This window comes from Colletotrichum destructivum, chromosome 4, assembly GCF_034447905.1.
Source record: "Colletotrichum destructivum chromosome 4, complete sequence".
Lineage (NCBI taxonomy): Eukaryota > Fungi > Ascomycota > Sordariomycetes > Glomerellales > Glomerellaceae > Colletotrichum > Colletotrichum destructivum.
The window spans coordinates 1,555,204-1,581,762 of NC_085899.1; the positions used below are offsets into that span (position 1 = coordinate 1,555,204).

At 56.8% G+C, this 26,559-nt stretch overlaps 7 protein-coding genes across 7 annotated transcripts; 1 reads left to right on the forward strand and 6 right to left on the reverse strand.

Annotated features, from left to right (window-relative positions):
• Positions 1 to 220: 220 nt before the first annotated feature.
• CDEST_06394 (Putative glutamate synthase, alpha subunit, glutamate synthase, NADH/NADPH, small subunit 1) lies at positions 221 to 9,390 on the reverse strand. Its single transcript, XM_062922553.1, has 6 exons — positions 9,106 to 9,390; positions 7,038 to 7,277; positions 6,922 to 6,975; positions 6,814 to 6,854; positions 765 to 6,744; positions 221 to 694 (listed from the first exon to the last, which is right to left on the reverse strand). The coding sequence occupies exons 2-6, from the start codon at positions 7,160 to 7,162 to the stop codon at positions 556 to 558; spliced, it is 6,339 nt and encodes a 2,112-aa protein (XP_062778604.1). The 5' UTR covers positions 7,163 to 7,277; positions 9,106 to 9,390; the 3' UTR covers positions 221 to 555.
• A 5,703-nt stretch (positions 9,391 to 15,093) lies between these two features.
• CDEST_06395 (Putative anaphase-promoting complex subunit 15/mnd2) lies at positions 15,094 to 16,425 on the forward strand. The gene is made up of 2 exons (XM_062922554.1): positions 15,094 to 15,130; positions 15,211 to 16,425. Exons 1-2 carry the CDS (start codon positions 15,095 to 15,097, stop codon positions 16,402 to 16,404), a joined length of 1,230 nt encoding a protein of 409 aa, XP_062778605.1. The 5' UTR covers position 15,094; the 3' UTR covers positions 16,405 to 16,425.
• A 901-nt stretch (positions 16,426 to 17,326) lies between these two features.
• CDEST_06396 (Putative target SNARE coiled-coil domain, BET1, SNARE domain-containing protein) lies at positions 17,327 to 18,103 on the reverse strand (the record flags this gene model as incomplete). Its single annotated transcript, XM_062922555.1, has 3 exons — positions 17,327 to 17,533; positions 17,644 to 17,737; positions 17,871 to 18,103. 3 exons carry the CDS (start codon positions 18,101 to 18,103, stop codon positions 17,327 to 17,329), a joined length of 534 nt encoding a protein of 177 aa, XP_062778606.1.
• A 2,018-nt stretch (positions 18,104 to 20,121) lies between these two features.
• CDEST_06397 (Putative histone chaperone domain CHZ) lies at positions 20,122 to 20,355 on the reverse strand. Its single transcript, XM_062922556.1, has one exon. It carries the CDS (start codon positions 20,347 to 20,349, stop codon positions 20,185 to 20,187), a length of 165 nt encoding a protein of 54 aa, XP_062778607.1. The 5' UTR covers positions 20,350 to 20,355; the 3' UTR covers positions 20,122 to 20,184.
• A 1-nt stretch (position 20,356) lies between these two features.
• CDEST_06398 (uncharacterized protein) lies at positions 20,357 to 20,843 on the reverse strand. The gene is made up of 2 exons (XM_062922557.1): positions 20,507 to 20,843; positions 20,357 to 20,442 (listed from the first exon to the last, which is right to left on the reverse strand). The coding sequence occupies exons 1-2, from the start codon at positions 20,651 to 20,653 to the stop codon at positions 20,407 to 20,409; spliced, it is 183 nt and encodes a 60-aa protein (XP_062778608.1). The 5' UTR covers positions 20,654 to 20,843; the 3' UTR covers positions 20,357 to 20,406.
• Positions 20,844 to 21,534: 691 nt separating this feature from the next.
• On the reverse strand, positions 21,535 to 22,198 carry CDEST_06399 (uncharacterized protein; the record flags this gene model as incomplete). The annotated part of the gene is made up of 2 exons (XM_062922558.1): positions 21,535 to 21,598; positions 21,669 to 22,198. 2 exons carry the CDS (start codon positions 22,196 to 22,198, stop codon positions 21,535 to 21,537), a joined length of 594 nt encoding a protein of 197 aa, XP_062778609.1.
• Positions 22,199 to 22,577: 379 nt separating this feature from the next.
• CDEST_06400 (Putative cyclin PHO80, Cyclin-like superfamily) lies at positions 22,578 to 24,648 on the reverse strand. Its single transcript, XM_062922559.1, has 2 exons — positions 23,325 to 24,648; positions 22,578 to 23,249 (listed from the first exon to the last, which is right to left on the reverse strand). Exons 1-2 carry the CDS (start codon positions 24,035 to 24,037, stop codon positions 22,709 to 22,711), a joined length of 1,254 nt encoding a protein of 417 aa, XP_062778610.1. The 5' UTR covers positions 24,038 to 24,648; the 3' UTR covers positions 22,578 to 22,708.
• Positions 24,649 to 26,559: the final 1,911 nt, after the last annotated feature.

A 26,559-nucleotide genomic window follows, 5' to 3' on the forward strand; every position in this document is an offset into this window, starting at 1 on the left:
GTCTTGTTACTTCGGGCGACGCCAGCCTGGCTCTTGGTTGGAGAATGGCCTCTCTAGACCATAGGCAACATTTTATGGATGGTGTCCAAATGGCGCTCTCTTTACCTGCAACAACGGGAGAGCCTCGACTGACTGAGAGAACCGGAAGAACCGAGGGGTTATAAGCGTCTTGTTTCCAAAATTGGATGCCAAACATAAACGCGAAGACCTGGGCCAGAGACTCATATGAACACATTTGCTATCGTCTCACATATTTACAGACTACTTGGTATAAGAGGTAAAAATCAAAATGCTACTCGTACCCTCAATGACCGAAGCAAACAAACAGGCCTTACAAGTGCATAGGAATATGGTTTGCGTTTTGAGGGTATCATAAAGACACCATTTTGTGCCAAAGTGTGGGTATTCCAGGGCTCCAAATCATCTTCTCCCACGCCTTGGTTTTTTGCCGCATCTCTTTTCCCCGCTCTTCCCGGACCTCGCGGTCATGAAAATGTCGTCTCTCGCTTAATTTTTCGTCGTCCCGTGCTTGTGATTTTTGATTATACGGAATTCCTATGCCTGAGCGGGCTGGATCTGGCTGAAGATCTCCTGGGCGGTGCGCTTGACGATACCGCCGGTGACGGGTAGGCTGGTGCACTGCTCGAGGTACAGGTCGATCTCGCGGGCGGCCTGTCTGCCTTCGTTGATACCCCTGGCGGAATAGTTAGTATAAGATCAAATCAAACCGGTTGATGCAAGGACGATGGGGAGAGGGAGCCTACCAAACAATAAGGGACTGGCCGCGGCGGCAGTCACCGGCGGCAAAGATGCCGGGGATGTTGGTGCTGTACTTGCCCGCCGGGGTCTTGACGTTCTTGCGGGCATCCTTCTCGATGTCGTCGCCGAAGATGCGGGTCTCAGGGCCGAGGAAACCCATAGACAGAAGGACGAGGTCTGCAGGGAAGAACTGCTGCGAACCGTCGATCTTCTTCATGTCCCAACCGCCCGTGGCGGAGCGGGTCCACTCGACGCGGATGGTGTTGATGCCCTTGACCTTGCCGGTACCGTCATCGACGAACTCCTCAGACATGATGCAGAATTCGCGGGGGTCCTTGCCCATGTGCTGCTTGACCTCGGTGTGGCCGTAGTCCACACGGTAGATACGAGGCCACTGCGGCCAAGGGTTATCGCGGGCACGCTCCGGCGGGGGCTGGGGCAGAAGTTCAAAGTTGATGACCGACTTGGCACCGTGGCGGACCGAGGTACCGATGCAGTCGTTACCGGTATCACCACCGCCGATGACGATGACGTCCTTGCCCTTGGCCGAGATGTAGGAGCCGTCCTCGAGCTCGGAGTCGAGGAGGGACTTGGTGTTCTTGTGCAAGAACTCCATGGCGTAGTGGATACCCTCGAGCTCGCGACCTTTGATGGGGAGGTCACGGGCGACGGTGGCACCGGTGGCGATGACGACGGCGTCGTTCTCGGCCTTTAGGTCCAAGAGCTGGATGTCCTCGCCGACTGCAACGCCGCACTTGAAGTTGATGCCCTCGGCGGCCATGAAGTCGGTACGGCGCTTGACGATGCGCTTGTCGAGCTTCATGTTGGGGATGCCGTACATGAGAAGACCACCGGGGCGGTCGGCGCGCTCGTAGACGGTGACGGTATGTCCGGCGCGGTTGAGCTGGTCAGCGGCAGCCAGACCGGCAGGACCGGAGCCAATGATGGCGACCTTCTTGCCAGTGCGGACCTCGGGAGGGGTGGGGACCATCCATCCCTGCTCGAAACCGCGGTCGATGATGGCACACTCGATGGACTTGATGCCGACGGGGTCCTCGTTGATGCCGAGAACACAGGCACCCTCGCAAGGGGCGGGACAGACGCGGCCGGTGAACTCGGGGAAATTGTTGGTCATGAGCAGACGGTTGAGAGCGTCGCGCCACTGGTTTTGGAACACCAACTCATTCCACTTAGGAATGATGTTGGAGATGGGGCAACCCGTCTCAGACTGGCAGAAAGGAACACCGCAGTCCATGCAACGAGCAGACTGGTACTTGAGCTCATCCTCGTCGAGACGGGAAGACAGCTCGGCCCAGTCCTTGGTACGCGTCTTGGGGCTTCTGTACTTCTCGGCACGGCGCTGGTACTTCATGAAGCCCTTGGTCTTGTCCAGGACGAGGGCGCGCTTCTTCTCGACGGCGCTGTCGCCGATGGTCTCCTCAATGTCCTGGAGCTTGGCGGCCTTCTCCTCCTTCTTGGCGTGGACACCAGAGACGATAGGCAGGTTGTACTCGGCACGCTTGGCCTCGGCAGCCTTGGCGGCCTCCTCCGCGAGGACACGCTTGTAGTCGACAGGCATGACCTTGACGAAACGAGGCAGGGCCCGGTTGAAGTCCACCAGGATGCGAGCAGCAAGCTCTGAGCCGGTGTAGTGGTGGTGGTCCTCGATGATACCACGGAGGTAGGCGATCTCGGTGGGCTCCTCTACGGCTTCGGCCTCGACCATCTCGGTATTGAGCTTGGACAGGAAGTCCTTGTGGATATCGAGGACGTAGGCAATACCACCAGACATACCGGCAGCGAAGTTGCGACCAGTGCTGCCCAAAATGATGACACGACCGCCAGTCATGTACTCGCAGCCGTGGTCACCGACGCCCTCGACGACAGCCGTGGCACCCGAGTTACGGACGGCGAATCGCTCGGCAGCAACACCGCGGAAGAACACTGTACCCTTGGTGGCACCGTACAGACAGACGTTACCGACAATGATGTTGTCCTCGGCCTTGAACACGGAGGAACGGGGAGGATAGACGATCAGGCGACCACCCGACAGACCCTTGCCGACGTAGTCGTTCGCGTCACCCTCGAGCTCCAGGGTAACACCAGGGGCGAGGAAAGCACCGAAGGACTGGCCAGCGGAACCCTTGATATTGACGTGGACAGTGTCCAGAGGCAGACCATCTTCACCAAAGCGCTTGGAGATGTGGTAGGAGAGCGAGGTACCCATGGCACGGTCGGTGTTGACAATGTCGCACTCGATCCGGGAAGGCAGGCCCTTGTCCAAGGTCAACTCGGCCTCAGAGATGAGCTTGTTGTCCAGTCGGACGTGAAGCTTGTGGTCCTGCTTGCGGACGTTAAAGGTAGCAACACCGGGGCGGAGCTTGTGAGCAGGAGTCAGGAGGAGGGAGAGGTCGATGTTGGCGGTCTTGTTGGTGCGAAGGTCGTCGCGGACTCTGAGAACCTCGACGTGGCCAACCATCTCGTTGATGGTGCGGAAACCAAGCTTGGCCATGATGGCACGGAGCTCGTTGGCGACATAGTAGAAGAAGTTGATGACGTGCTCGGGGGTACCTGTGAACTTCTTGCGAAGCTCAGGGTCCTGGGTGGCGATACCGACAGGGCATGAATTGAGGTGGCACTTGCGCATGAAGATACAGCCCATGGCGATGAGAGGAGTGGTGGCGAAGCCCCATTCCTCGGCACCTAGCAGACAGGCCATGGCGACATCACGACCGGTGCGGAGTTGACCGTCAGTTTGGACAACGACACGGCCACGGAGGTCGTTCAGGACCAGCGTCTGGTGGGTCTCGGCAAGACCGAGCTCCCAGGGAAGACCAGCGTACTTGATACCGGTCCAGCGGGAGGCACCAGTACCTCCGTCGTGGCCGGAGATCAGGATGTGGTCGGCCTTAGCCTTAGCGACACCGGAAGCGACAATGCCGACGCCGACCTCAGATACCAGCTTGACGGAGACGCGAGAGCGGGGGCTGGAGCACTTCAGGTCGTAAATCAACTGCTTCAAGTCCTCAATGGAGTAAATGTCGTGGTGAGGAGGGGGCGAGATAAGACCGACACCAGGGGTGGAGTGGCGGGTGCGAGCAATCGACTTGGAAACCTTGTGGCCGGGGAGCTCACCACCCTCGCCGGGCTTGGCTCCCTGAGCCATCTTGATCTGGAGCTCATCGGAATCGGCCAGGTAGGCCGACGTGACACCGAAGCGGCCGGAGGCGACCTGCTTGATGGCGGACCTCATGGTGTCGCCATTGGGCAGACGCTGGGAGCGCTCAGGGTCCTCGCCACCTTCACCGGTGTTGGACTTGCCGCCAAGTCTGTTCATGGCAACGGCCAGGGTGGAGTGAGACTCCATGGAGATAGAGCCGTAGGACATGGCACCAGTGCAAAAGCGGCGGACGATCTCGGTCCAGGGCTCGACCTGCTCAATGGGGACAGGGGTGCAGTCCTCAAACTTAAAGTCGAGCATACCGCGGAGCGTGCAAGCCTTGATCTGCTCGTACTGGGAGCGGGAGTAAGCCTCGTACGACTTGTCATTCTTGGTGCGGACGGCGTCCTGGATGTTGGCAATGCAGGTAGGGTCGTTCATGTGAGCCTCGCCACCATCACGCCAGTGGTACTCGCCGGATTCGGGCAGGCCGCTGACACCAACGGTGTAGCGGGAGGGGAAGCCACGCTCGTGGAAGCGGAAGCCGTCCTCAGCAATGGCCTCGAAGGTGGCGCCCTGGATACGAGAGGCGGTACCCCTGAAGCAACGCTCGATGACAGTCTCATCGAGGCCGAGAGCTTCGAAAATCTGGGCACCCTTGTAGGAAGCAAGAGTAGAGATACCCATCTTGCTCATGACCTTGAGGATGCCACCGTCGCAAGAGTGCTTGTAGTTGTGAATCAGAGCATCATCAGAAAGCTTCTTCTTGATGAGCTTCTCGCGGTTCAGCTTCAGAATGCACTCCATGGAGAGGTAGGGGTTGATGGCATCGGCACCGTAACCGAGGAGGACACACATGTGGTGAACCTCGCGGGCCTCGGCAGTCTCGACGACAATGGCGGCCAGAGAACGCCACTTGTTGCTGACCAGGTGGTGATGAACCATACCGGACGCGAGCAGGGCGGAAACAGGTACGCGGTCCTTGGAGGTCTTGCGGTCAGACAGGACAATGATGCGGTCCTTGTTCTCGATGGCGGCGGTGGTCTCGTTGCAGATGTAGTCGAGGTGGCGAAGGTAGCCGTCAGTGCCCTCACTCTTGGGGAAGGTCAGGTCGATGACCTTGACAGTCCACTCCGGGTGGATGCTGGACATGTTCTTGATGGCGTTAAACTCGGGGATCGAGAGGATAGGGCTGGGCAGCAGGAGACGGCCGCACTGGGAGCTGTCCATCTCGAGCAGGTTGCCCTGAGGACCGACGTAACACTCGAGCGACATGACGATCGACTCGCGGATGGGGTCGATGGGAGGGTTGGTGACCTGGGCGAAGAGCTGGCGGAAGTACTCGTACAGGAGGCGAGGCGCCTGGGACAAGCAAGCCAAGGGAGCATCGTTACCCATGGAACCGAGGGCTTCCTTCTCGTCCGAGGCCATGGGGGCCAGAAGCAAGCTCACCTGCTCGTGGGTGTAGCCGAACGACAGCAGGAGGGGGTCCTCCTGGAGGCGGGAGGCGTCGGGCTTGGCGGCGACATCGACAGTCTTGCCAACGGTCTCGAGAACCTTGGGCAGAGTGATGAGCTCCTGGTCGAGCCATGAGCGGAAATCCTGGCGGCTGGAAACGGCCTCCTTCAGCTCCTTGTCGTCAATGATGCGGCCGGCGAGCGTGTCGACGAGCAACATGCGACCGGGCTGGAGGCGGCCCTTCTGGATGACCTTCTCGGGCTCGACGGGGATGGTGCCGACCTCAGAGGCGCAGATGATGCGGTCGTCGTCCATGACGTAGAAGCGGCAGGGACGGAGACCGTTACGGTCCAGGTTGGCACCGCAGTAGCGTCCATCAGCGAAGGTGAAGAGGGCGGGACCGTCCCAGGGCTCCATCTGGCAAGCGGCCCACTCGTAGAAAGCGGCCTTCTTGGGGTCCATGTGAGTGTTGCCTTGCCAGGCCTCGGGGACCATGAGCATGACGGCCTCGGGCAGAGACAAGACGCCGTTGATGGTGAGCAGCTCCAGGACGTTGTCGAAAGCGGCCGAGTCGGAACCGCCATCTTCGACGATGGGGTAAAGGCCCTCGAGCTCCTCCTTAAAGATGTCGGACTGCATGACACCCTCTCGGGCCCTCATCCAGTTCTTGTTTCCGCGGAGAGTGTTGATCTCACCGTTGTGGGCGGCCCATCTTAGAGGCTGAGCACGGTCCCAGGAGGGGAAGGTGTTGGTCGAGAAACGAGAGTGAACAAGGGCGAAATGAGCCTCGTAGTCGGCATTGACCAGATCGTAGTAGTACTGGTAGACCTGGACGGGGGCCAGCTGTCCCTTGTATACAATGTTCTTGTTGGAGAGGGAGCAGAGGTAGAACCAGTTGTGAAGACCGATGGTGTGGGTGGCGCGCTTTCTGAGGACATACAGCTGTCTTTCGAAAAGTCTGTCATCAAATTGCTCGGGGTCGACGTTCTCGGGGGCGTTGCCTTGGCCGTAGGCCGAGATCAACACGACGAAGGGCTGCATGATGATGGGTTCACGAGACTTGGCGGCAGGGCCAAGCAAAGTCGAGTCAACGGGAGGCCTTCGCCATCCCAAGACACGCAGGCCTAACGATTCGGCAATGTCTTCCAACTGCCTCTTGGACTCTTGCAGAGTCTCCTCGTCTGGCTTAAAGAACAGGTTTCCCGTGGCATATTGTCCCAGAGGGGGCAGCACAATGCCCTCCTCCTTTTCAAAGTTCTTGACAAAGAACCTGTGGGGGATCGAAGTCATGACGCCAGCGCCATCACCGTCTCGTGCATCAGATCCCACAGCACCTCTGTGGGTCATGTTGCAAAGGAGGTTGCGCGCTGTTGTGGGAGGTGATTATTAGCTGGGACGTCCAGGAACTGATCAGTCGGAAAGGCTGTTGAACTTACCATCGCTGACAATCTTGTGGCTGGGCTTGCCCTTGATGTGGCTACGAAATGTCAGCGGTCTGTCTCGATGATGCGAAGCGAGGTGAGAATCGGGGGGACTGAGCATACCAAGCAAAGCCGACACCGCATGCATCTTTCTCCAAGCTGGGATCGTACAATCCTCTGAAAATTGATCGTCAGCACCAAGCACCGTTTAGGCTTCCCAGCGAGTCGGGCAGACGTACTGCTTCACCGGCAGAGCACCCGCCCAAGAGGAGTTGTTGTCCGTCTGGTACTCATAGGGAGTGTATTGCTCTTTCTCAGATTCAATTTGGGTTTGTCGGTCGTCGAAATCCTCGTGCAGGCCCATGCTAGGCGAGGATTCGAGCCTGGATATTGGTGAGGGGGGTGGTATAGGTCGACGAAGGAGTGACTATTCCAGTCGGCGGCAGTCGATCGGTAGGAGCAGTTGCTCTGGTACTAATCTGCGAAGCCCAAAGAAGGGGGGAGTTGTTAGTGGTTTGAGCTGAGGAGCAACGCAGATGTGTCCGTCAAAGTGTTATCAGCGTGAGGTGTAGATGAGGGGTTGTGATGATGGTCCAGCGGCTAGAGGAAGAGTCGCACAGAGCACGCGAGCGATCTTGCGCCGGCGAGAATGGCCACCGAGAGACAGACGGATAAGACGAGAAGTCGAGACAAGTTAAATGGTAAGGCCAGAGAGACAGAGACGCAGAGAGAGGGAAAGAGGGAGAGAGAGAGCAGGAGCAATAGAGAGACGTGGTGGTTGGCGGAATAGGCTCCTTTTTCCTTCTGGACTGCGGGGGGCGATGTCTTTGAGTTGAGCTCGGAGCTGGACCAGAGACGCACGGAGTAGGATTTCCCAGAGCGGCACAAAACTCTACTTTCGCACCAGATTGCAACGCCGGACCGCGGCGAGAGAGCAGCAGGCCAAGGGGGAATGGAGCGAGTGAGTTTGGCGGTGTTGTGATGTTGTTCCCAGCCCGCGCCCCCGTCAGTTACGACTTGGAAAGGCAGCAAACAGCAAGCAACGCACGCATGCGACAAGCGATTGTGGCAATGCCAATGTTGGCACCAGCACCTGTAGCATGCGCAAGGAAAACGTCGACAAGCAACCGGGACCGGGTTGGAGGAGGAGCCGGCTAACACAGAGCAAGACAAGCCACAATAAGCAGTCCCCCCCGGTTCCCAATGTACCTCAAACAACGAGAGTCGGTAGCAGAGCGTAGCAGAGAACAAGCTGAACCAGCCAGGCCATCATCCGCTGTCGCCGACTGCAGCTGGGGAAAGGCGGGATGATTGATTGCAGCTTGCAAGACGGTGCAGAACGTAGTGCCGTAGCCATGACCATGCCCAGCGCTGCCTTGTCTTTCCCTAGGGTTCGCGGGCCAATGAGTGACAGGCTGTTGGCAAAACATGCGGCGGCTTGGGGGGGTGGGTGTGGACGCCAGTAGCACGCCTACACCACTATCTGATAGAGATAGATGGTGGGACAAGCACATGGTCGCATACACCAATCCCGCCGACGCTAGGCCGCCACCGGCCGACGGCCCCCTCCAAGCTTTCTCTTCTCCTTTTTTTTTTTTTTTTCGTGCGTTGGTGGTCGTTTTGGCTCTGACTGATTGGCGATTGCACGCTCCATTCCTGCCGCGACCTTACATCACTCCCACAGGGATTGCGGCCAGGATCTGTCACCTAGACCCGGGGGGGTGTGCGTGTGCGTGTGCATGTGGGGTTGACTGCAGTCCGTAGGCGCAGGAAAACTGCATGCGTAGGTAGCGCTGCGCAGAAAAGAATGTGCGTCTGTCCCCGATAAAGACCAGCGACGGAGGCCGGAGATGTCAAAACTGATTGCAATGACATGCTGCCAGAATGCGCTACTCCGCGTTGTTTGTGCTGCTGCCGTTGCTTATCTCGATCAAGGCCATTGGCGTCGTGTAGAGATAAGGATGAGCCGAAATGGCCGTTTTCGTCTCAGGCCGTCTCTCTGTCTTTGGGTAGGTATTCCTGCATCCTCGGTCTCCAGGTTGCGGTGCTCGTGTCTGCGGGCGTTTCGCTTTCTCTGTCTCTCGGTCTGCGCTCCAAATTTTGTCTCTGTTTCTGTCTCTGACTCTCTCTCTCTCTCTTTTCTCGCATGTGTGTGTGTGCACCCATTTTCCGGGGAAATTTGGACGGTCGAAGGGATAGTGTGTGTAAGGCAGGCAGGTAGGTGTGAGGCGGGGGGTGTTGCAGTAGTCTCAGACACCAAGACTGGTGTCGAAGTCTGCGTCTATATGTGAGCACAAAATGACTTACCGACGAACGTTGGGTATTGTGAAGGACCGTATGTGGTCAAGGTTGTTGCGCAGTGGGATCGAGAGGGTTTCTTTTACTACCGTCGTAGCACCGCGCGAGAAGAGTGGGAGGGCGGAAGAAAGAGAGAAAAAGGAAAAATGGTGGGAAGTGGGAGACGAGCAACCTTTTATGAAAGGTCTGGTGCTGGTCCAAGTGTGTGTGTGTATGTGTGTGTGAGGAGCAACGGGAGGAGAAGGAGGAGGAGTCGGTCCTGAGTCGGCGCTGGGTCCAAGACGAGGATAGAGGGGGGTGGTCGGAGGGGGGGGAGAGGAGTAGAGGAGGAGGAGAGGAAAGCAGTCACCGGCGGGCCACCCGAACGAAACTTCAGGAAAACCACAAGTCACAAGAAGCTAACATGATTTGGGTGAACAGGACATTTGGGTATGGAGACAATGAGCTTGTATTGTAAGTACCTGGTCTGAATGGTTTTCAAGAGGCAATCCTCTGCAAGATACGCACGACAATAAGACGGCAGACTACTTACCTACCTACTCTGGGAATTGAGCGAGAGACCGAGAAAACGGGGAGGAAACTCAATGGGCTCTGACAATACGGCCAGAGCCGACAGTCGAACCAACCAACCAACCAACCAGCAGCTATTACGCGTGCAATTCCTGGTCCACTTCATGCTGGCCAGCGGCATCTGTAAGTGCGGCCCTTCTCCTGGAGGTAATTTGCGAGATGCATACGAACAGCAGTCTCGTCTCCAATGTTGCCGCCTACTTTTTTTTGTCCCCTCTCACTTTTCCCCCACCTCTCTCTTCCGCTTGAGAGGGGCCAAACTGGCAGTGGGGGTTTACAGCAGGCGAAGTGGGATGGGAGAGTGATACGTACCGGCTGCAAGCGCAAGTGTGGTGCTGCGGAATTGACTGAGATGGGACGGTATGAGTTGGAAAGCGGGGGGTACGTCGGTGAGGAAGCCTCCGTGGGCGGCGGGCTGGAGTCCGTGCGTAGGCAGCGCTGTGCCTTTCTCTCGGGCTAGTCGGCCTTTCTTTCTACAGCACTTCGCTTCCCCCCTCCACCTCCTCCATCAGTCTTTTTCTCTCGTACGTCTCCAAATATTACGCTACCGTAAAAATAAAATAGAGGACTTGGTGGGGTCTAACTTGGAGCAGAGACCAAGACTACGGCGCAACGACCAATCACTGCCCACTCCAATCCAACGCACCCTTCTGCCATTGGCCGTGTATGAACCAAGCCTGAACGAACTTCTCCCCTTTCGTCTCCTCCGAATATTTGACTCTTGTCCTGGATGCTACACACATCTTCACCCCATGTCGGGGGCTCCTCTCCACCCCGCCTCCGGTCGATGGCTGCGTCGCCTTCCCTAGTTGCTCCGTTTTTCGGTCCATGATCCATCTCTCTTCAGTGGACTATTTCTCATCCCTACCCTTGTCATCTCAAACTACTCTGTATGTTACCTTGACCACCATGCCACCACCCTGCTAGCCTTCGTGCCCACCACGACGCACCTAGGAAACCAAGCGCTGCTGCACTGGTGCCCTGCACCAAATCTTGGAAGTGCCCTTCCTCGAGTGGCCTGTCCATGGCCGGCGATGGCCTGGAAGTGGACCGATCGATCCAGCGTACGACTTTCACAACCCCGATACTGCTGACGCCGACGAGGGGAGGGCCCTTGTCCTCTGGGAAAAAGGCAATGAAAGCCGAAGCCTTCAAAACCACATGCCAGAAAACACCTCACTCACTCACTCACTTCGGCCACATCAGGACACCATTAACGTCTATCTGATGCACCTTCTGACAGCCGCCATCCAGCACCACCTCGACCTCAGATCATATGTGGTCTCGACTTCTGCGTTGTATATGGCGAAGGGGCCTTGCCAGTGCTGTCCTGTCCTCTTCTCGACCTCCTGCACGACAACAGAAGAGTCGTCCCCAGCAACCGCCCACTCACCACCACTCTCCGAACTACGCTATGCAATGCTATGCTACACAAATTGTTGTTATACCGTCGCCTCCAGCTCCCACCATAGGTGATACATACCTTCGATATGAGTCTATATGCGCCGCACGCTCTCGAGAAACCCGACCTAGCTCCCCCCTTTGCTCACCTGTTGAATGACCGTGGGTGTGGTCGCGCGAACTGTCAGCTTGCCGTACGTAGTATGACCCATTATCGCCTTGTCTGAGGCAGCATACTCATTCCGTCCTGCACCAAAATTTGTTTTGCGCGCTGGAGAATGGTATGCCACGGGATTCGGGAGTCATTTCCCACATCCCACCATAAAGTTCTTGGCCAATGGCGGTGACCCGAATTCAGATCGGCAAGCATTTCAGATCTCTAACATGCACCGATGAGGCCCGAGGCGGACGCATTTGCCTGCGTCTTCCGCGGATGTATCCTCACCGGCCGCTTGCTTGGCTTATGTCTGCTTCGCAAATTACGGACACCAGACCGCCCAAGTTTTAATCCTGTACTCTGTACTCTCCCACGCAGCGCCGGCGGCAACATTGAAGAGCCTGTGCGTGGCCCGCTCTTGTTTGCCAGCATTCGAGCACGCATCAATCAGGCGAATTCTTTTCCAGCCCGGCGCGGGTTTCGACAACCGCTTGTGTAAGAGTATTTCGATACCAAAACCCAGCACTTCGGCCAAATCCAGCGGTAGAGACGCACCCCACACACTCGATGCAGACCAAGCAGGGGCTACCCCGTCGTTTTTTGCGTCTCGCGAAACGGAGTGGCTGAAAGGTTAATGTCATTGACGAGCAAGCTTTGAGCTTGCACCAATCAGCGAGTTGCATTTCAAAGAAGCCCTTGGCCGATGTCGCCTCGGTGCTTTGGGGGCCCCTGACAGGCCTCAGGAAGCCCTCCAAGGAACTGGACCTGGACCCTTCGAGGACAAGGGCATTACGAGCCATGCGGGTGATTGGGGAGGAAGTTGGGGGAGGGGAGGGGAGGGGAAGGGGCCGTGAACACCCGTTTCTTCCTCGAAGCTGCGCCGCTTGCACATGCTACTGAGAGGCGTCGACAGTGACACTGTGTTAGTGCGTCAAACCAGCACCCGTCAGACTTGGATCGCCAGAGACAGCATGAGTAGATGTCTAGGGCCCGTTACACTAGATCTTCGACCAGCTTGCGTCATGGAGTCGACGAGGCGCATGCTCCGAGTTGTTTCCGAGGTGCGATACCGACTAGGAGCGGGTGGCACATCTCTTGTCTGCCTATCAACCCTCCGATCCCCGGAAGTTATGGCGTTGAGCACTGGACGACTGGCGGCCGACGGCAAACCGGGGGTGCGCTGCTTTTTGCTCAAGCGCCCGAGGCGTCGTTGCTATCGGATGCCGATGGACGGAGAGGCGGGTAAACAATGCCCCAAGACAGGAACCCGCTCGGCATTAAACACGTTGCTCGTGTCTGGCCTGCAGAGACAGCAGAGCGAGGCTCCCGATGAGACGCTTGCCATAGCCGCAAGCAATACGGGTTTTGGGAAAGGCTGGCCAATGGCGGGCAGCACCGAGCACATGCATCTCGAGGACGGCGGATGGGCGGAAGCCAGTCGACATTCCGTTGCCGCACAGAATGACAATCGAAAAAGGAAACAAGTCACCCTTCACACGCGGCACATCGACGGGCGAGGCGGGCGATAGGCAGTACTGGCAGCATTGCAGCGTCAGGAGTTGTTGCCCAACGCCGAAAGGGTTGCTGTCAAAAAATCGACAACGTGAAACTCAAGAAGCCGGCCAATCATGACGGAAGCCGCATCTTCAACCGTCTTATCTTGAACCAACCACGGCGGTCGATTGCTGCATTTGCATTCCACCTTCAGCCAGCCAGCCAGCCAGCGAGGCGTCCCCCCATGCCCAATGCGACCCCGCCGACCGGAAGAGTTCGAGATCTCGGTTCCTTGCTCAGCACTACCCTTGTGGTGTGGCCGCACAGACGTTTATGGTCTCTTGGCTTTTCAGAGCTGGAAGGTTGGAGGGCTGGAGGGGGCGGAGAGGAGGGGTCTCTGGAGGAATTCCCACGTCCATATGGCCTGCCGGAGCGGCTGTGACCAGAAAAAAGAGAGACATGCCCGCGCTCGGGGATAGACCGCGCTGGAGAGCCACGGAGCCACGGATCCCCTACGTCACAGACACCGTCAGGGTGCATGAGGCAGCCTGTCACAAACACACACTAGTCGGTGCAAAGACTTTCTAGGCTGGTTTGGCTTTTGTGAAGAATGTGTACATAATACTGCCAGGAGTAAGTGCCAGGAGTTAGGGTTTTCGCAGCTTTCGCAGTTTTCGCAGCTCAGTCATGTGCCAGCACATGTCTGTACTATCTTGATCATTGGCAGCTATCAGACAGCCTGGTGGATGGACGCATGCTGCAAAAAACAAAAAAAGAAGAAAAAAGGGAAAGGTGCCAGCGGTTGACCATCTTTGCCCTTTCAGCATCCGAGCGCAACGGCGCGCCCCATCACAGCGAGAACACTGTGTGTCCAATTCTGGATTGACGGGCCCGTACATGCTGCTGGTACGGACGAAGACACCGACGAATGAACAAGTCTGTGAATGAAGTCGCAAATCAAACACAGGTCGACGGTCATACCCAGTATGCCGGCCCCGTCGCCCATAGCATGTTTAGCGGGTTTCTGGCCAGCGACTTGACTGACAGGAATCGAAAATGTCTCTGCCGGCGCTGGGAACGGGGTGTCCTTGATCCATTGCGCATGTCTCTGTGGAGGTTCTCGTCCCATGACAAACCCGAAGCGAGCCTGTGTCCGGCATGGCATCTGCCATACATACCCCATCGCGCTAACCAAGCCCCCCCGAAGTCGGCTCGGCCGTTCCCCTCCAGCTAGGGCCGGGCGGGTGTAACCCCTGGCGGCGTCTTGGGCCCTATATCGGAGGGGCCACGCCCACACCCCCTATCCAGACCGCGTGCAGGGGGCGGGGACATGGCAGAGGGCAGAAACAACGGGCAGTAAAACAGCGAGCCCACCCGAGTGAGTCGAGTCATACCATGGGATCGTAAGGAATTCCCACAATGCAGAAATATGCATCTGAAACCTCCACCAGCAACAGCACAGCCAATGCCAACAACTCCGATGTCAGCGCTATTCCGACTTTTCCCGACAAAAGACTTACCAGAGCGGCGCGGGGCAAATGGCGCGCTGGTCCCTCCCTCATTTCCCCGTCGCTGCGAATCAACGACGCAGAGTCGCACAAGCGCAGAGAAGGAGAGGAAGAGGCGAAGGGGAAAAGGGAAAAGGGAAAAGGAGGCGGAAACACGGAAGCACTTGGAGACCCATGTATTGCCATTACCTCACAGAAATACTAACACTGGAACCGAGGAGACGTAACCGCCTTGGACCCCACGTAGGTTGGATGGAACCTGGCAGCAGCCAGAGAGGTGCCGCCAGCTCAAGGCTGGTTTTGTGGTCAGAGAATAAGGTGAGGCAGCAATCGTGGCGGTGGAAGAAGCCGCAGACGGAGAGATGGAGAGGGGGAAGAGTCAGTCAATTCGGCCGACTAGCGCGGGGCGGCCAGATTCGGTCCTAGTTGGCCTACCTACTCCCACGGAGGTGGAGAGCTCCAGGCCATCCACACCTCATACTGCGACGAGGGCATCGTGAATGTCGTTTTGCAGTGTCCAAGAGGTGTCGTTGAATTAGATGGCAGTTGACCACATTTCTGGCGCCCGCAATGAAGCATCGTGACCTTTTGGCAGCAGGGATTAAGCGCGCTAGGCGCGACGCGTCTGCCAATGTGGGGTAGACCCTTGCCCGCCCCGGCAAGTACGTACTTCGACGAAATGTTTACTCGTGCAACCTCGCAACAGGCATCTACAGCGGGGATTCTTTTGATCGCAACAGAGCTCTCAACAGCTACCGATCGTCGCCAATTCAATCGAGGAGACGTCAATTCACCGTACACATACGCCACAAGAACCGCACGCCAATCCATCGCGCTGCTCAATTCTGGCATGGACAGGTAGACAGCCATGTTCGGCCTTCTCCCAGACTTGACGCCACGAGACGTAAGCTCATCCGCAATACTCCCCCCACCGCTACGTCCCTGTCGTCACAACATCCGGCTGACTCCGTCGCAAACAAACAGTCGCACTCGATCTGGTATACCTCCTCCCGCAACCCCGTAACCCAAGCCGCCCTCCTCGAAGCCCACGACCAGCGCGAAAACAACAATAACAACAACAACAATCATGGCGGCCCCTCCCAACAACAGCAGCAACAACACAGCTCGTCCTCGCGCCGCGCCGGTCAGCTGCTCATAGAACGATCAGCGCTCGCACGGCTTCGGATCGACGAGCAGCAGATGGACCGTCGCCGGCTGCACGTCCAGAACTTTGGCAGCACGTGGCTGAAGCCCCCTGGCGTGCCCAAGAGCCTACATCAGATTCGGGAGGAGCTGCGCGAGCAGCAGGAGCATGCCGAGGCCATGAGGCGGGAGCAGCTCGCGCAGGAGCTCGCCGACGCCGAGGCCGCGGGGCAAGACGGGCTCGAGGATATTGTCGAGGGCGAGGAGGGAGAAGAGCCGCGGGACCTGGACGACGAGATCCCGGACGCCGAGGAAAGTTTCGGGTTCGATGGCGGAGAGGACAGTATGGCGGATGAGCTGTCGAGTAGTGAGGGCGGTATCATTGATAACGGTGGTGGCGGCGGCGGCAGCAACAGCAGCGACGACGATGACGAGGTTGATGATGATGACGATGACGATGACGATGCGACGGCCGTCGATGAGGATGAGGGCGAGAGACGCGACGTGCTGGTCGCTGCGAGGATGCGCATGGCCGACGACGCCTTCCGACAGGCCATGGCCCGGGGCGACGTCGACGGCGACGACATGTACGGCGCAGAAGAGGAGCTCGAGGCCTCGGGCCAGGGCGACATGCTCGACGAGGAGGACCTCCTCGCCCCCGGCCAAGGCGTCGGCGCCGACGACGACTTGGGTATGGACATGGACGCCGACCTGGACGACGAGATCCCTGAGGCCAGAGATCTAAGCGGGGTGTACGAGCACACAGACTCGGAAGCCGAGTTGAGCATGGTCAGCAGCAGCGATGCACGCGGGGCGACCTCCGACGAGGAGGAGGACGACGATGATGTAGGGGACATCAGCTTCGCGCCGAGGGCAGCGCCGCTGAGGGCGCCGCTGAGTCCAACGGGGGACCGCGGGCGGGGGCTACGCCTCGCGGCGGCGCCGAGGAGCAGTCTGGACCTCAGCGGGTTGCTGTCCGCGGATGGGAGCAGCATGATGGATAGTAGTCCGAACGTAAGGGCCTACAGGCGTTGATGACTGGTGACGTTCAGTACCGAGGGCGAGTGAGCGAGAGGGAGAGAGGGAAATGCTGAGTGGGATGAATCATGATACCCTCCCTTTGTTTCTTTTGTTTTTATTTCATGTTACTGTATAGCATGCACCGCGAATTACGAAGCGGCCCATACCAGGACAGTGAAGTCTTATGCCTTGGAAGCCAAGAAAGTACATCATTAAACAGCATACACGTTATTACGAAGAAGAGAAAGGGAAAAGAAGAAAGGAACGGGAAATGAGTAGATTTCTCGCCTTCCTCTTCCCAGTACCGTCAGTGAACAAGAAACCAATCCACAACCACAGACACCTCTCTTCTCCCACTTGATGCCAAGCTTGCATAACCCTAACCCTTTCTCTTGATGGGCAAACCACACCATGATCCCAGCTCCCCTTTCGATGCGTGCGGGAACGCCCTTCTCGTGATCGTCGTCCCTGCCATTCGTTCTCTCATGATCTCCCGCTTGCGATTGGCATACGGATCCCAGGACGTGGGGTGGGTGAAGCTAGGTTGGACGACTTGACATGGAGACGCCTCGAGACGCCTCACACGCAGAGCTGAGCCCCCCTTCTCGGACCTCGAACCGATACCAAGCCCGCCGCATGCCGTCGCTGGTACTTCTTCGAGATGGATGCTTCACCTCTTCCCGGTAAGTGTTGCAAGTAGGAATCCCGCGCATATAGGTAGCATACCGCCGCCCTACTATATATTGGAACCATGGGCGGCAGTCCCGTGAGCCTCGATACGGTTCTCGTGTATCACCCTTCCCATAGCAAGTTGTTTCTGATACACCTCTCCTCGGCGTTTCTTTGTTCGAAGACACCGGGTTGCGTTTGAGATTTTCTCTTTGTAAAATTCTTCTTCTCTTCTTCCTCTGTCCCCACCCGTGCTTTTCTCGCCTTCTTAGAATAGCCACACGTACATGAAGATGAAGCATACGGCGGCGAAGAAGCCGAGCCAGACCTTCCAGCCAACGCCAGTGCGCTCGGCCATGAGCAGCATGCGGTTCATGGTGCCGCGGATGCGCAGGCGCGTCGAGTCGAAGGTGTCGTTCATCTTCTCGGCGAGCGCCGAGGACTCGCGGATCTCGTCCCCGATGGCTACCGTCATCTGCGGAGCGAGGTGTCAGTCGGGGCGCTTGTCAGTTTCCAAGACAAGAGCTCGTCTGGGATGGACAACCATCCCTCCAGGGTGGGTGGGGGGATGAGGGGGAGACGTACGCTCTTCAAGATCTTGACCTTGCCCATGATGCCCTCGACCTGCGCGTCATTCTGACTCTCGAGCTCGTTCAGCACGGCGTCGCTATACTGGCCCCTACATATCGACACCCGTCAGCATATTGTCGCCGTGAACCATGTCTCTCTCTCTCTCTCTCTCTCTCTCTCTATCCCTCATCGCTGCTACAGCTGCCATGCCACCTCCACTCCCGGGCGTAGGGTGTCCGTACCGTTTATTCGGCGTCGCAGGCCGGAACCCCCGGCCCCCGTCGACGCCGAGATGGCTCCCGCCCACGGATGGCGCGGGCGGCGAGCTGCCTCCCGCGTATCCGTAGCCGTATCCACCACCAAGCCCCGAGGGCGAGGCGCTGACGGGTCGCCGGCCGTTGTCGCCGGTGTAGCCCTCGAAGAGGGCGCTGCGGGAGTCGCGCTGGTGCAGAGAGGAGGCGCCGAATCTGTGCATGGCGGGAGATCAAGGTCAGCTTCGTGCGTCTGTTTCAATGTGCGATCATTCGCGCAAAGGGGGAAAGTCGTCGCTGGGCGTTCAGGGGCGGGGAAGGTTGTGGGCGAGGTCACGATATGGAGACGTCATCGTCGCCTTCAGAGTCTCCCCCATGCGCCGACTCGGATTCCGTGGCTCACATAACCGTCCTGAGTCATCCGCGATCGTGTCCCCCGTTGCCAACGTAAGAATGCAGCTCCTGAGGCATGGGGAACAGGCGTCGCATGCCCGCGTCAGAGTCCATGCACCACTACGCACCTTGAAGACATGGTGTCCGGATCGTCGCGTCGTGCGCGCAGCAGCAGCTTCAGCAACGAAGCTCCCTGAAAACGTCGCCAGAAATGGCGTGCAAACTGTGTGACTGTCTCCTTCGGCCTCGAATGATGAAACCCGGCGTCCGTGGTGTCTCGGGGCGGACGGAGCAGCTACCAGGAGCCTGAAAAGGGGGTCGCTGGTTGTCGAGCGTTCGAACGGTAACTTTTTATTTTGTGTCTTCTGTTCACCCCCTGGTTGGTTTGGCTTGTCATTCGAGGTCGGCTGTGCTGCTGCAGACCAGGGTGGGTTCGCCGAGAGATGCCAGTGGCTAAGACTCTAAGCTAAGGTCAACTGTAAATGTCGAGTCTCGGCTGGGCGATCTTTGGTTTGTCTTTTTAGCGGCCGGTCCCCTTTGACTTTTTTTTTTTTGACGTTTTGCTTGGTCCGTTCAGCCCCTGTCTCTTGTATTAGGGGACGGGATCGGCGGTGGGTAGCAGAAAACAAGCCGGGCTGTAATTCATGCGTGGGAAAGGGGAGGACTGAGTGTCGTCGACAAGAGTCTCTTGTGAGACGAGTCGTTGGGAAGTGAAGCGCGTAGCGTGGATTGAAAAAGGTTATCGCGTAAAGTGCCTGGTTACCTACCTATGTAGGGAGAACCGAGAAAGGTCCAATTTACAGGAGACGAGAAAAGCGTATCGGAGCGTCCCCATGCTGGTCCCTCGCCACGGCCATCTCCTTGAATATCTATTTGCATGTATGTGTGTACCTACGTACGTGTATTAACTTAGGTAATGTGTCGTCTCACCATCCAATCGAAAACGGTGACGAACCTAAAAAGTCGGTTTGCGATAGAGACACATTGTCGGATGGGGATGTAAGCGCGGATGCATGTCACTGGGTCCGGCGCTGGCCAAGAACGGAGCTGGCAGTCTTCTATAGACATCACTGTCTCGGTTTCACCTTGGCTTAGGTACCTGGGGTATGTATCTTACCGGCCGAGACCCTGCGCGAGAGACGCGGTTCCTGTTCGTCTTATTTGCGTGCTGCAAAGTTGCAGCACGCAAATCCCCGAGGGAGAGAGTACATAGACAGCATTGCCAAGGCAGAGCTTGTTCGCTTACACCTAACATACTTCTTAATTTTCTTCGACAATTAGCGATCCCACTGATAATGACCAGGTTCATAGCTCTCCGGGCCGTCGAGCTGACGTGAATTGAGAAAGCCCCTGTTTCTTTTTTCCTCCCACACAAGCACACAGGCACTTCAGATAGGACCGCAGCGCCACTTCTCTACATCCGCGATGCCCCACGCCGCGATATCAACGTACCACAGCAAATACATAATCACCGGGGCTCTTTCAGTATCGCATAATCTTCATTTCCATGGCACTCGTAGGCAAGGTAGTGACATCACGGACTGAGCGGCTCGGTAGAGTGAGTAGACCTCCCAACCAATCAAAGACAGGGCGGTCCCAGACGGTAGAGCACCAACTCGTCCCAATGCCGATCAAAAGCAAGAATTCCACCGGCTCAAACCACATGTCCAACCACCACCAAGTCCTTGTCGTCGATGATGCGGGGCATGCAAGATGATATCAAAGCCCTGGGTTTCGAAAACTTTTATGTAAACCCCGTTTTCCATTTTTGCTTTTGCATGCGCTCGTGAGTGCGTATTTGTCGTTTCCACCATAACCGTCATGATGATAAGCCGTTTTCCTATGCGTGAAAGTGAAGCACGGCTGGAAGAAGAAGAGGTGACGAGCAGAGAAACGAGAAATTCTCGCTGATCTAGTCCTCATCCATCCGGGAGTCGTCGGGTGCCTGGAAGTCGTCGTCCTCGTCATCCTCGTCGTCCTCGGCAGGGTTCTCCTCGGCGGCCTTTGCGAAGTCGATGACACGGCCGCGGGTGCGACGACCGCCTTCGACAATGTTGTTCAGGTCAATCTCCTCCATGCCGTCCTCCTCCTCGACTGCAATTCCCGTACGTCAGTCACACGATTGCAGTACAGTTCACGTCAACAAGTTTGTCTTACCAGCCTCGGCAACCTGTCGTGATTGTGTTAGCTTCGGCGTAGAGTGACATATAAGGACAACGGATGTATCAAGGTACCTCGTTGTTCTCTTCCTCATCGCTGGACTCCTCATCTTCCTCCATGGCGTCGCTCTTCTCAACGGGCTCCTCGGCGGCGACAGCCTTACCCTTGCCCTTGGTCTCCTCAGGGACGGCAGCCGCGATGTTCTCGTTCTCGGCGGCCATTGTGTCGAAATTCGTCGGGTATGATTTGGTTTGTGTGGTTGAGTTTGCGCGAAAACTGATCGAGGCAACACGCTATTGCAAAGGCGGTTGATTGTATTGCTGGTGGGTGTAGGTGGGAGAAGAAGGTGGGTGTGTGAACAAAGGTTGAGAATGGAAAGTGGAGGTTCAGGCCGCGCAGGCAAGCGATGGATTTATCAGTCCCGATCGTACCTTCCCCGGTCCAGGCAGGTCCTAGCTTTTTAAGACTGCGCAGGCCATTCGTGCGTGGTGTGGTGTGCATGCCACTCAGGCGCGTGGGTGTCTTCTAGGCAGCGCCGCTAGTCTAGTAATGGACTAGCGCTTAAGGCCGTAGTGCACGTACCATTTCCGTCCTTTCCTGTGCCGCAGACCCCTCGAGCAGCTCCAACATTGTGGGAGCTTCATCGTTGAGAGGTATCGAGGTGAGTCTAGGCATGAACCGCCCCGCTGCTCGGAAAAGGAACCGGCTAGGTGCTTCTGACACCTTGAAGTGGAAAAAAGGTCACATTGAAATAGTGAAAATCCGCCGCTAAAAGTAGTTTCCTCTCCTAGGTATGATAAAAAGTAGACATCGTTCCCCAACGTGGACTCTCCGCCAAACAGCGACTGCGTGATAGTGCCGGACTGCCGAACTACGTTGGGCATGGAAACAACGCAAGGGGGCTCGCCGGGTACGATACTATGATATAGGACCTTGCATGTGAAGTCGGATCAAGTCGCTCTCTTGGAAATGTCACCAGTTCCGCCAAATGAGGCACAATCGAGTTTGTCTGTCGGGGTTTCAATTCTTTACGAGAGAGACTCGCAATGCACGAGTGAAGAACGCAAAGCATCGATTGTTGGGTATCCTTCGTAGCCATCCTCTACTTTCCGTCTCCTCCACCCGTGACGGTCATTAACACGATGATCGCAATCACCCACCAGTACCTGCGCAAACGTTAGCAACTCCTCTCCCAACCCCCGGTTCTCGGGCACCTCGAAGATAAGGGCAACGTACTTGAGCCAAAACGGCTTCTCCTCCTGCACGACCTTCCTACCCTCGGGGCTCAGAATAACCGGCTTATTCAACTCAGGCGTCTTTCCCTGCACGCTGACTCGCATAACAGCCTGGGGGCCGAAATCCCTCGTCGCGCCTGCATCGATCCTCACGCCTTTGAGCCCGGCGCCCACGACCTCTTCGGAAACGCCGTCCACGCTGAGGATGATGTTGGGCGCGTACCCCTTGTCAAAGTTCTCCGTCGAGGCCACGGACACTGACGAGGTCCACTCCGATGTCGACGGGTCGAAGATGCCGATTCGGACGAGCTTCGGGACCGGGCCGTCATTGGCGCCGGCGGAGAGGTCGGGGGCTTCGTAGGAGGTGACGCTCGCGTCGGCGGGACGTTTGGCATCGTACTCGATCTCAGCGAGGAGGGCGGGTGTCTGCGGCGTAGGCGAGACAGGCTCGATGTAGACCTTTGCAAGGCGGGTTTCCGCAGCGGCGAGGGTCGCGGCGAAGAACGCCGAGAGGAGGGTTGTCGCGCGCATGGTTACGAGACGTTTCTCTTTAATGCGTGGCCTGATTATGTATATGTGTGTTTGTGGATGCGCTCCGGAGCCAGCGCCTTGGTATTCGAGGGGTGTAGGCGTATGTTTGCGTAAGAGATGCTGAAGAGAATAATGATGGAATGCGGAGGGGAGGATCGATGGGGACGGGCCCTGTGCTGTTGGTCGGGATTTGCTCGGCTGAATGTCCAGTTGATTGCCCAGTGTGCCACGCCTCAGAAACCGAGCTGGTTTTGAAATGTCGCTACCTACAGCAGAGAGAACCATTTTATCTAAAGCACAAATAACCCAACGCTCCAAGTGGAATCAAATCCCATACCTTATTGGGGATTCAAAAAAGTGTGGTATTTCATTACCGCTATCACTCATAAACATTTAAAACATCCCATCCGACCAAACGCCGCTTTGCCATGCCTCTAGAGGCAGCAGTGATGCCCACCCATTTTAAAACAGAAATGACCAGTGAAATACGCCTTCTTCGTGAAGACCTGGTTACGCAGCCTGCGACGGCCCTACTGCGTCTTCGCCATGTGCAGACTTGGCCGGGCTCTCCTCCTCCGGCGAGTCTCCACTGTCGTCACCGACGCCATCTGAAATTTCCGTCGACCCATCGTCATCAACAGCATCAAAATCTTCGTCCGAGTCTACTGCCTCCTCCTCTTGTAGCGCGTAGCCAGGGCAGCGCTCGACGAGGCCGCGATAATATGCCACAAGGACCTCAGGGTTTGGGACAATTTTCCAATCTACTCTGTAAAGAAACTCAAGCTCCAGCAACTTGAGCTCGGCGACCCTCACTCCCCCTACCCGCGCGTACGTCGTGTTGTTCCAAAATAGATCTGACAGGCCTTTGGCCGCAACCGTGGCAGCCGTTATCAAGAAACGATGAACGGTAAGTGTGTTAATTGTGAATTCTGGATATAATGCACATAGACGGTCGATGTAGTAAACCATAGATAGCAGTAGAGGCGGCGTCAGCGTCGCATGCTTGGCTAATCTATTGAGGTATTCAAGGACCGAGATGCTTGGTGCGGTTCTGGTCGAAAAGGCTGGTGAGCGCTACATCAAGAAAGGGAGGGGGGAGGCAAAAAAGGGAAGAACTTTTACTCACCTCGAATGAAACCGAGTCAGGCTCCCGGAGCGAAGGGCGAGAGCGTCGTTGGTCTCAATCAGCTCAGAGAGCATGTGCGATATCAGAACAACCATGTCCTCGACGCCGCAAAACTCATAGCGCTGCGGCAGGATTTTCGGCGGGCCAGCCGTGGGCTTCGGGCGCTTGGCGGCGCTCGACGACGACTCGCCTGCGACGGACGCGCTCGCCGCCTGCGCGACAGCCGGGTCTTGGGAGTTTCGCCGCTTGCCAGGTGATGCAATGATAGCCGAGGCATCGCGGATGACGGGGGCCACGACGCCCTGGGGTTGCGGGTGCGGTTGTGATTGCGTTGCCGGCGGCGAGTGCGGTGCGGACGGGTCTAACAGCTGGGGACGCGGCGTTTGTGGGGGTTCGACAAGCGTCGCGGGCACCGAGGCGCGCGGAGCGTTGGCGACATCAACGGCGGCATCTTGTGCCTGCTGTTGGGTCGAGGACTCCATGGGGGAATATTGGGTGCCGGCGTCGACAGCTACATATTGTCGCGGGCGTGGTTGGGAGGAGGGTGAGGTCATTGTGGCGGATGGGGAGGACTTGGATGCAGAGTGCCGCCGCGGCAGAGGGGCCGAAAGCCGGGCAGGAGACGAGTGCGGGGAGGATCGCGTAGGGGCATAGTGGAAGCTGTTGGGCGAGGCATTGGCGGAGCTGGCGACGATGGGAGATGTTGTCAACATGGTCCCGGGCGCATCGTGTGTTTGCGGAGGGTAGAACGAGCGGATCGGTCGAGTTGTGTCCTCCAGGGAAAGCTGGCGGTCTAACAGACAGGATAAGATGCGGTCGGTGGGTGGTAATGTGCAGTGTACGCGGTGTAGTGTGGTGTACCTGTAATGCGGCGGTGCTGGCTGGCCGAGGGTTCAGCGGTTGGTAGGTTCAGATTTGCAGATTGTCCGAAGAGCTTGACATTGAAGAAGCAAACCAGGCGCACGCACAAGGTCGGAAATACGGGAAGGGAGGAGGGGCCCTTTTTTTATTTTGTTTTTGCCGACGAACTGGATGTGGTGGACGTGGACGTGGGATGGTCTGGAGAGTGACCAGAATGACCAGAGTGACGCTACTAGGCCCTTGATATTGGCAAGTCACCCCTTTCCCTCGGTAGGGCAGAGAGAGATACCGGTACTGACAGAAGTCCAGACGGCAGATCGGCAACAGTACCAGAGCGGACTGGCAAAGCAAAGCAGCACGAGGCTGTCAGAAAAAAAACATAAAAGGGCAAAAAAAGTGGACCGGAGCGAGTACTCGGAATGAGTCTGCGGGCGTCTATGGTGGTGACCTTGGGGAGGCAGTGTGAGAGTGTGCGGCAATGGGAATCAGAAAGAATGGGAGCAATCCGTCGCCGCACATTCTCGCCTCGGAGTAGGTGCTCAGTAGGACTGCTGGACGTCAGCCAAATGCCAATGGGATGGAACGTGGAGGGGCGCGAATCTGATTTTCTTGCGGTCTCGGCACCGAGCCAAGCATTACGCTTGCGACTGCCAGCCAGTCGCCTGCTGTGGGTTAGTGGGGAAGGTATTTCACAGATACCGTGGTTGCTCCAGTTCTTACGGCACACTGTGACGTTGGGCATGGTATCCGTACAACAGCAAAAAATGCGTGCTGTCCAGATGTCGTTATCAGAGGTAGCACTGACCCTCTTTTTCTTCTCCTTTCTTTCTTCATTTTCCTTAGGGGCAGGGGGCCTGATTGCACCATACCCAGGTACCCCTCCCAATCCAAACATCCAAAAATCTAGAAGGGGTGGGCCGCTGTTCTCGATTGGGACACCGAAGGTAATGCCGCTAACGTTGCGCGGAGCCTGGCACTGCTACCCTTCAACAGGTGATAGAGTAGGTACTGACAAGGTCTTGGCTGTTTGCGACGCCTGTTTGGGGCCGGAGGTGCCGCTGTTCAGGGCGGCTCATGTTTTTGCTTCCTGTTCATGTCCTCTGTATGGTTTCTTGCGCCGTACGAGTTCAAGGCGAACTAATGACGCTCCTCGGAGCGCGGAGAGTGGGACTTGGCGCCGTGCATCTGGAAGGATCCCGTGGAGGGATCCAGCCTGCTCTTTCAGAAAGTTGAGAACCCATCTGCTGAGTCTGGTTATTCGCCGGCCTGGCTTAGCGGCTGTGGACGGAAGGTAGATTTGACGTATCATCGTATAGGGGGTTCTCATCGATACACGTGCCGTCTGTCAGCTGCTGAGATAATTTCCGTCTTCTGCTTATCGTGGACCCCCTCCCTCGGTGTTGGTTCCCAGCATGGTGGACCAGTGATTAGATGTCACTCATCTCACGCCAGAGACCCCTCGACGCTTCGCAATCGTGACATTGTGACACTGATAGACCCCTCCTCGCGGCGTATTTATCTATGTTGACGGAGACGAGACACGTAGCCAAGGCGTTCGTTCCCCTCTTGGGATCGCACAAGAACACTATAATACAGCCTATGTGCTGATGGCCATTAACGAGCTAGAGTGGTTTCGATTGATTTGAGCGTTGCTTCTGTTGCCCTTTTCCTTAACCCTGCATCGGCACCGCACCGGCACTGTGTGTGTGTACCTACGGCTTTTGCTTGGAGTCGAGCCTTGGAGTTATCGAGCATAAATGTGGCGATGCCCAACTGATGGCGTCGTCTACGCTTTGAGAGACTGGGAACAGCGATGAATGCATCGAATTTTAGTTTCCCGGTTAGCTCAATTGGTCAGAGCGTCGGACTTTTAGCCCAGAGCTCAGGTTGGGCTTGGCTATAGCTATCCGAAGGCTGCGAGTTCGACCCTCGCATCGGGAGAGATGATTTTGCTGTTTAAGGTACATTTTTGCCGTATTGTTTGCAGTGACTCCATCATAAGAGGCGGCTCCACTGTCGCTTGGAAGTGTGACTGCCCGGTGCATGCATGGTTTGAACAGTTGAAGTTATCCACACTCAAGACACCCTGAGGTAGAGGTCTCCCGGCCATTCAAGTGGGCTGTTCCTCTTCACTACCCTCAAAGACTTAGTGAAGAATTGTCTCTGGCATTTTTGTCTTACCCAATATGTCAATAGTTCAATGTGATCGGTCGAGGTACGCACGACTTCAGGAGTAGTGGAGAAAGAATGAGGCTGATATCGCGGCTGGACTGCCGTTGATGAGTCCGTCCCTTTAGACGTTGCCCATTGCCTTTCTCGCGGGCATGCTGGGCACGACAGGTTCAATGATCTGCGAGTATTAGATTTCGATCTC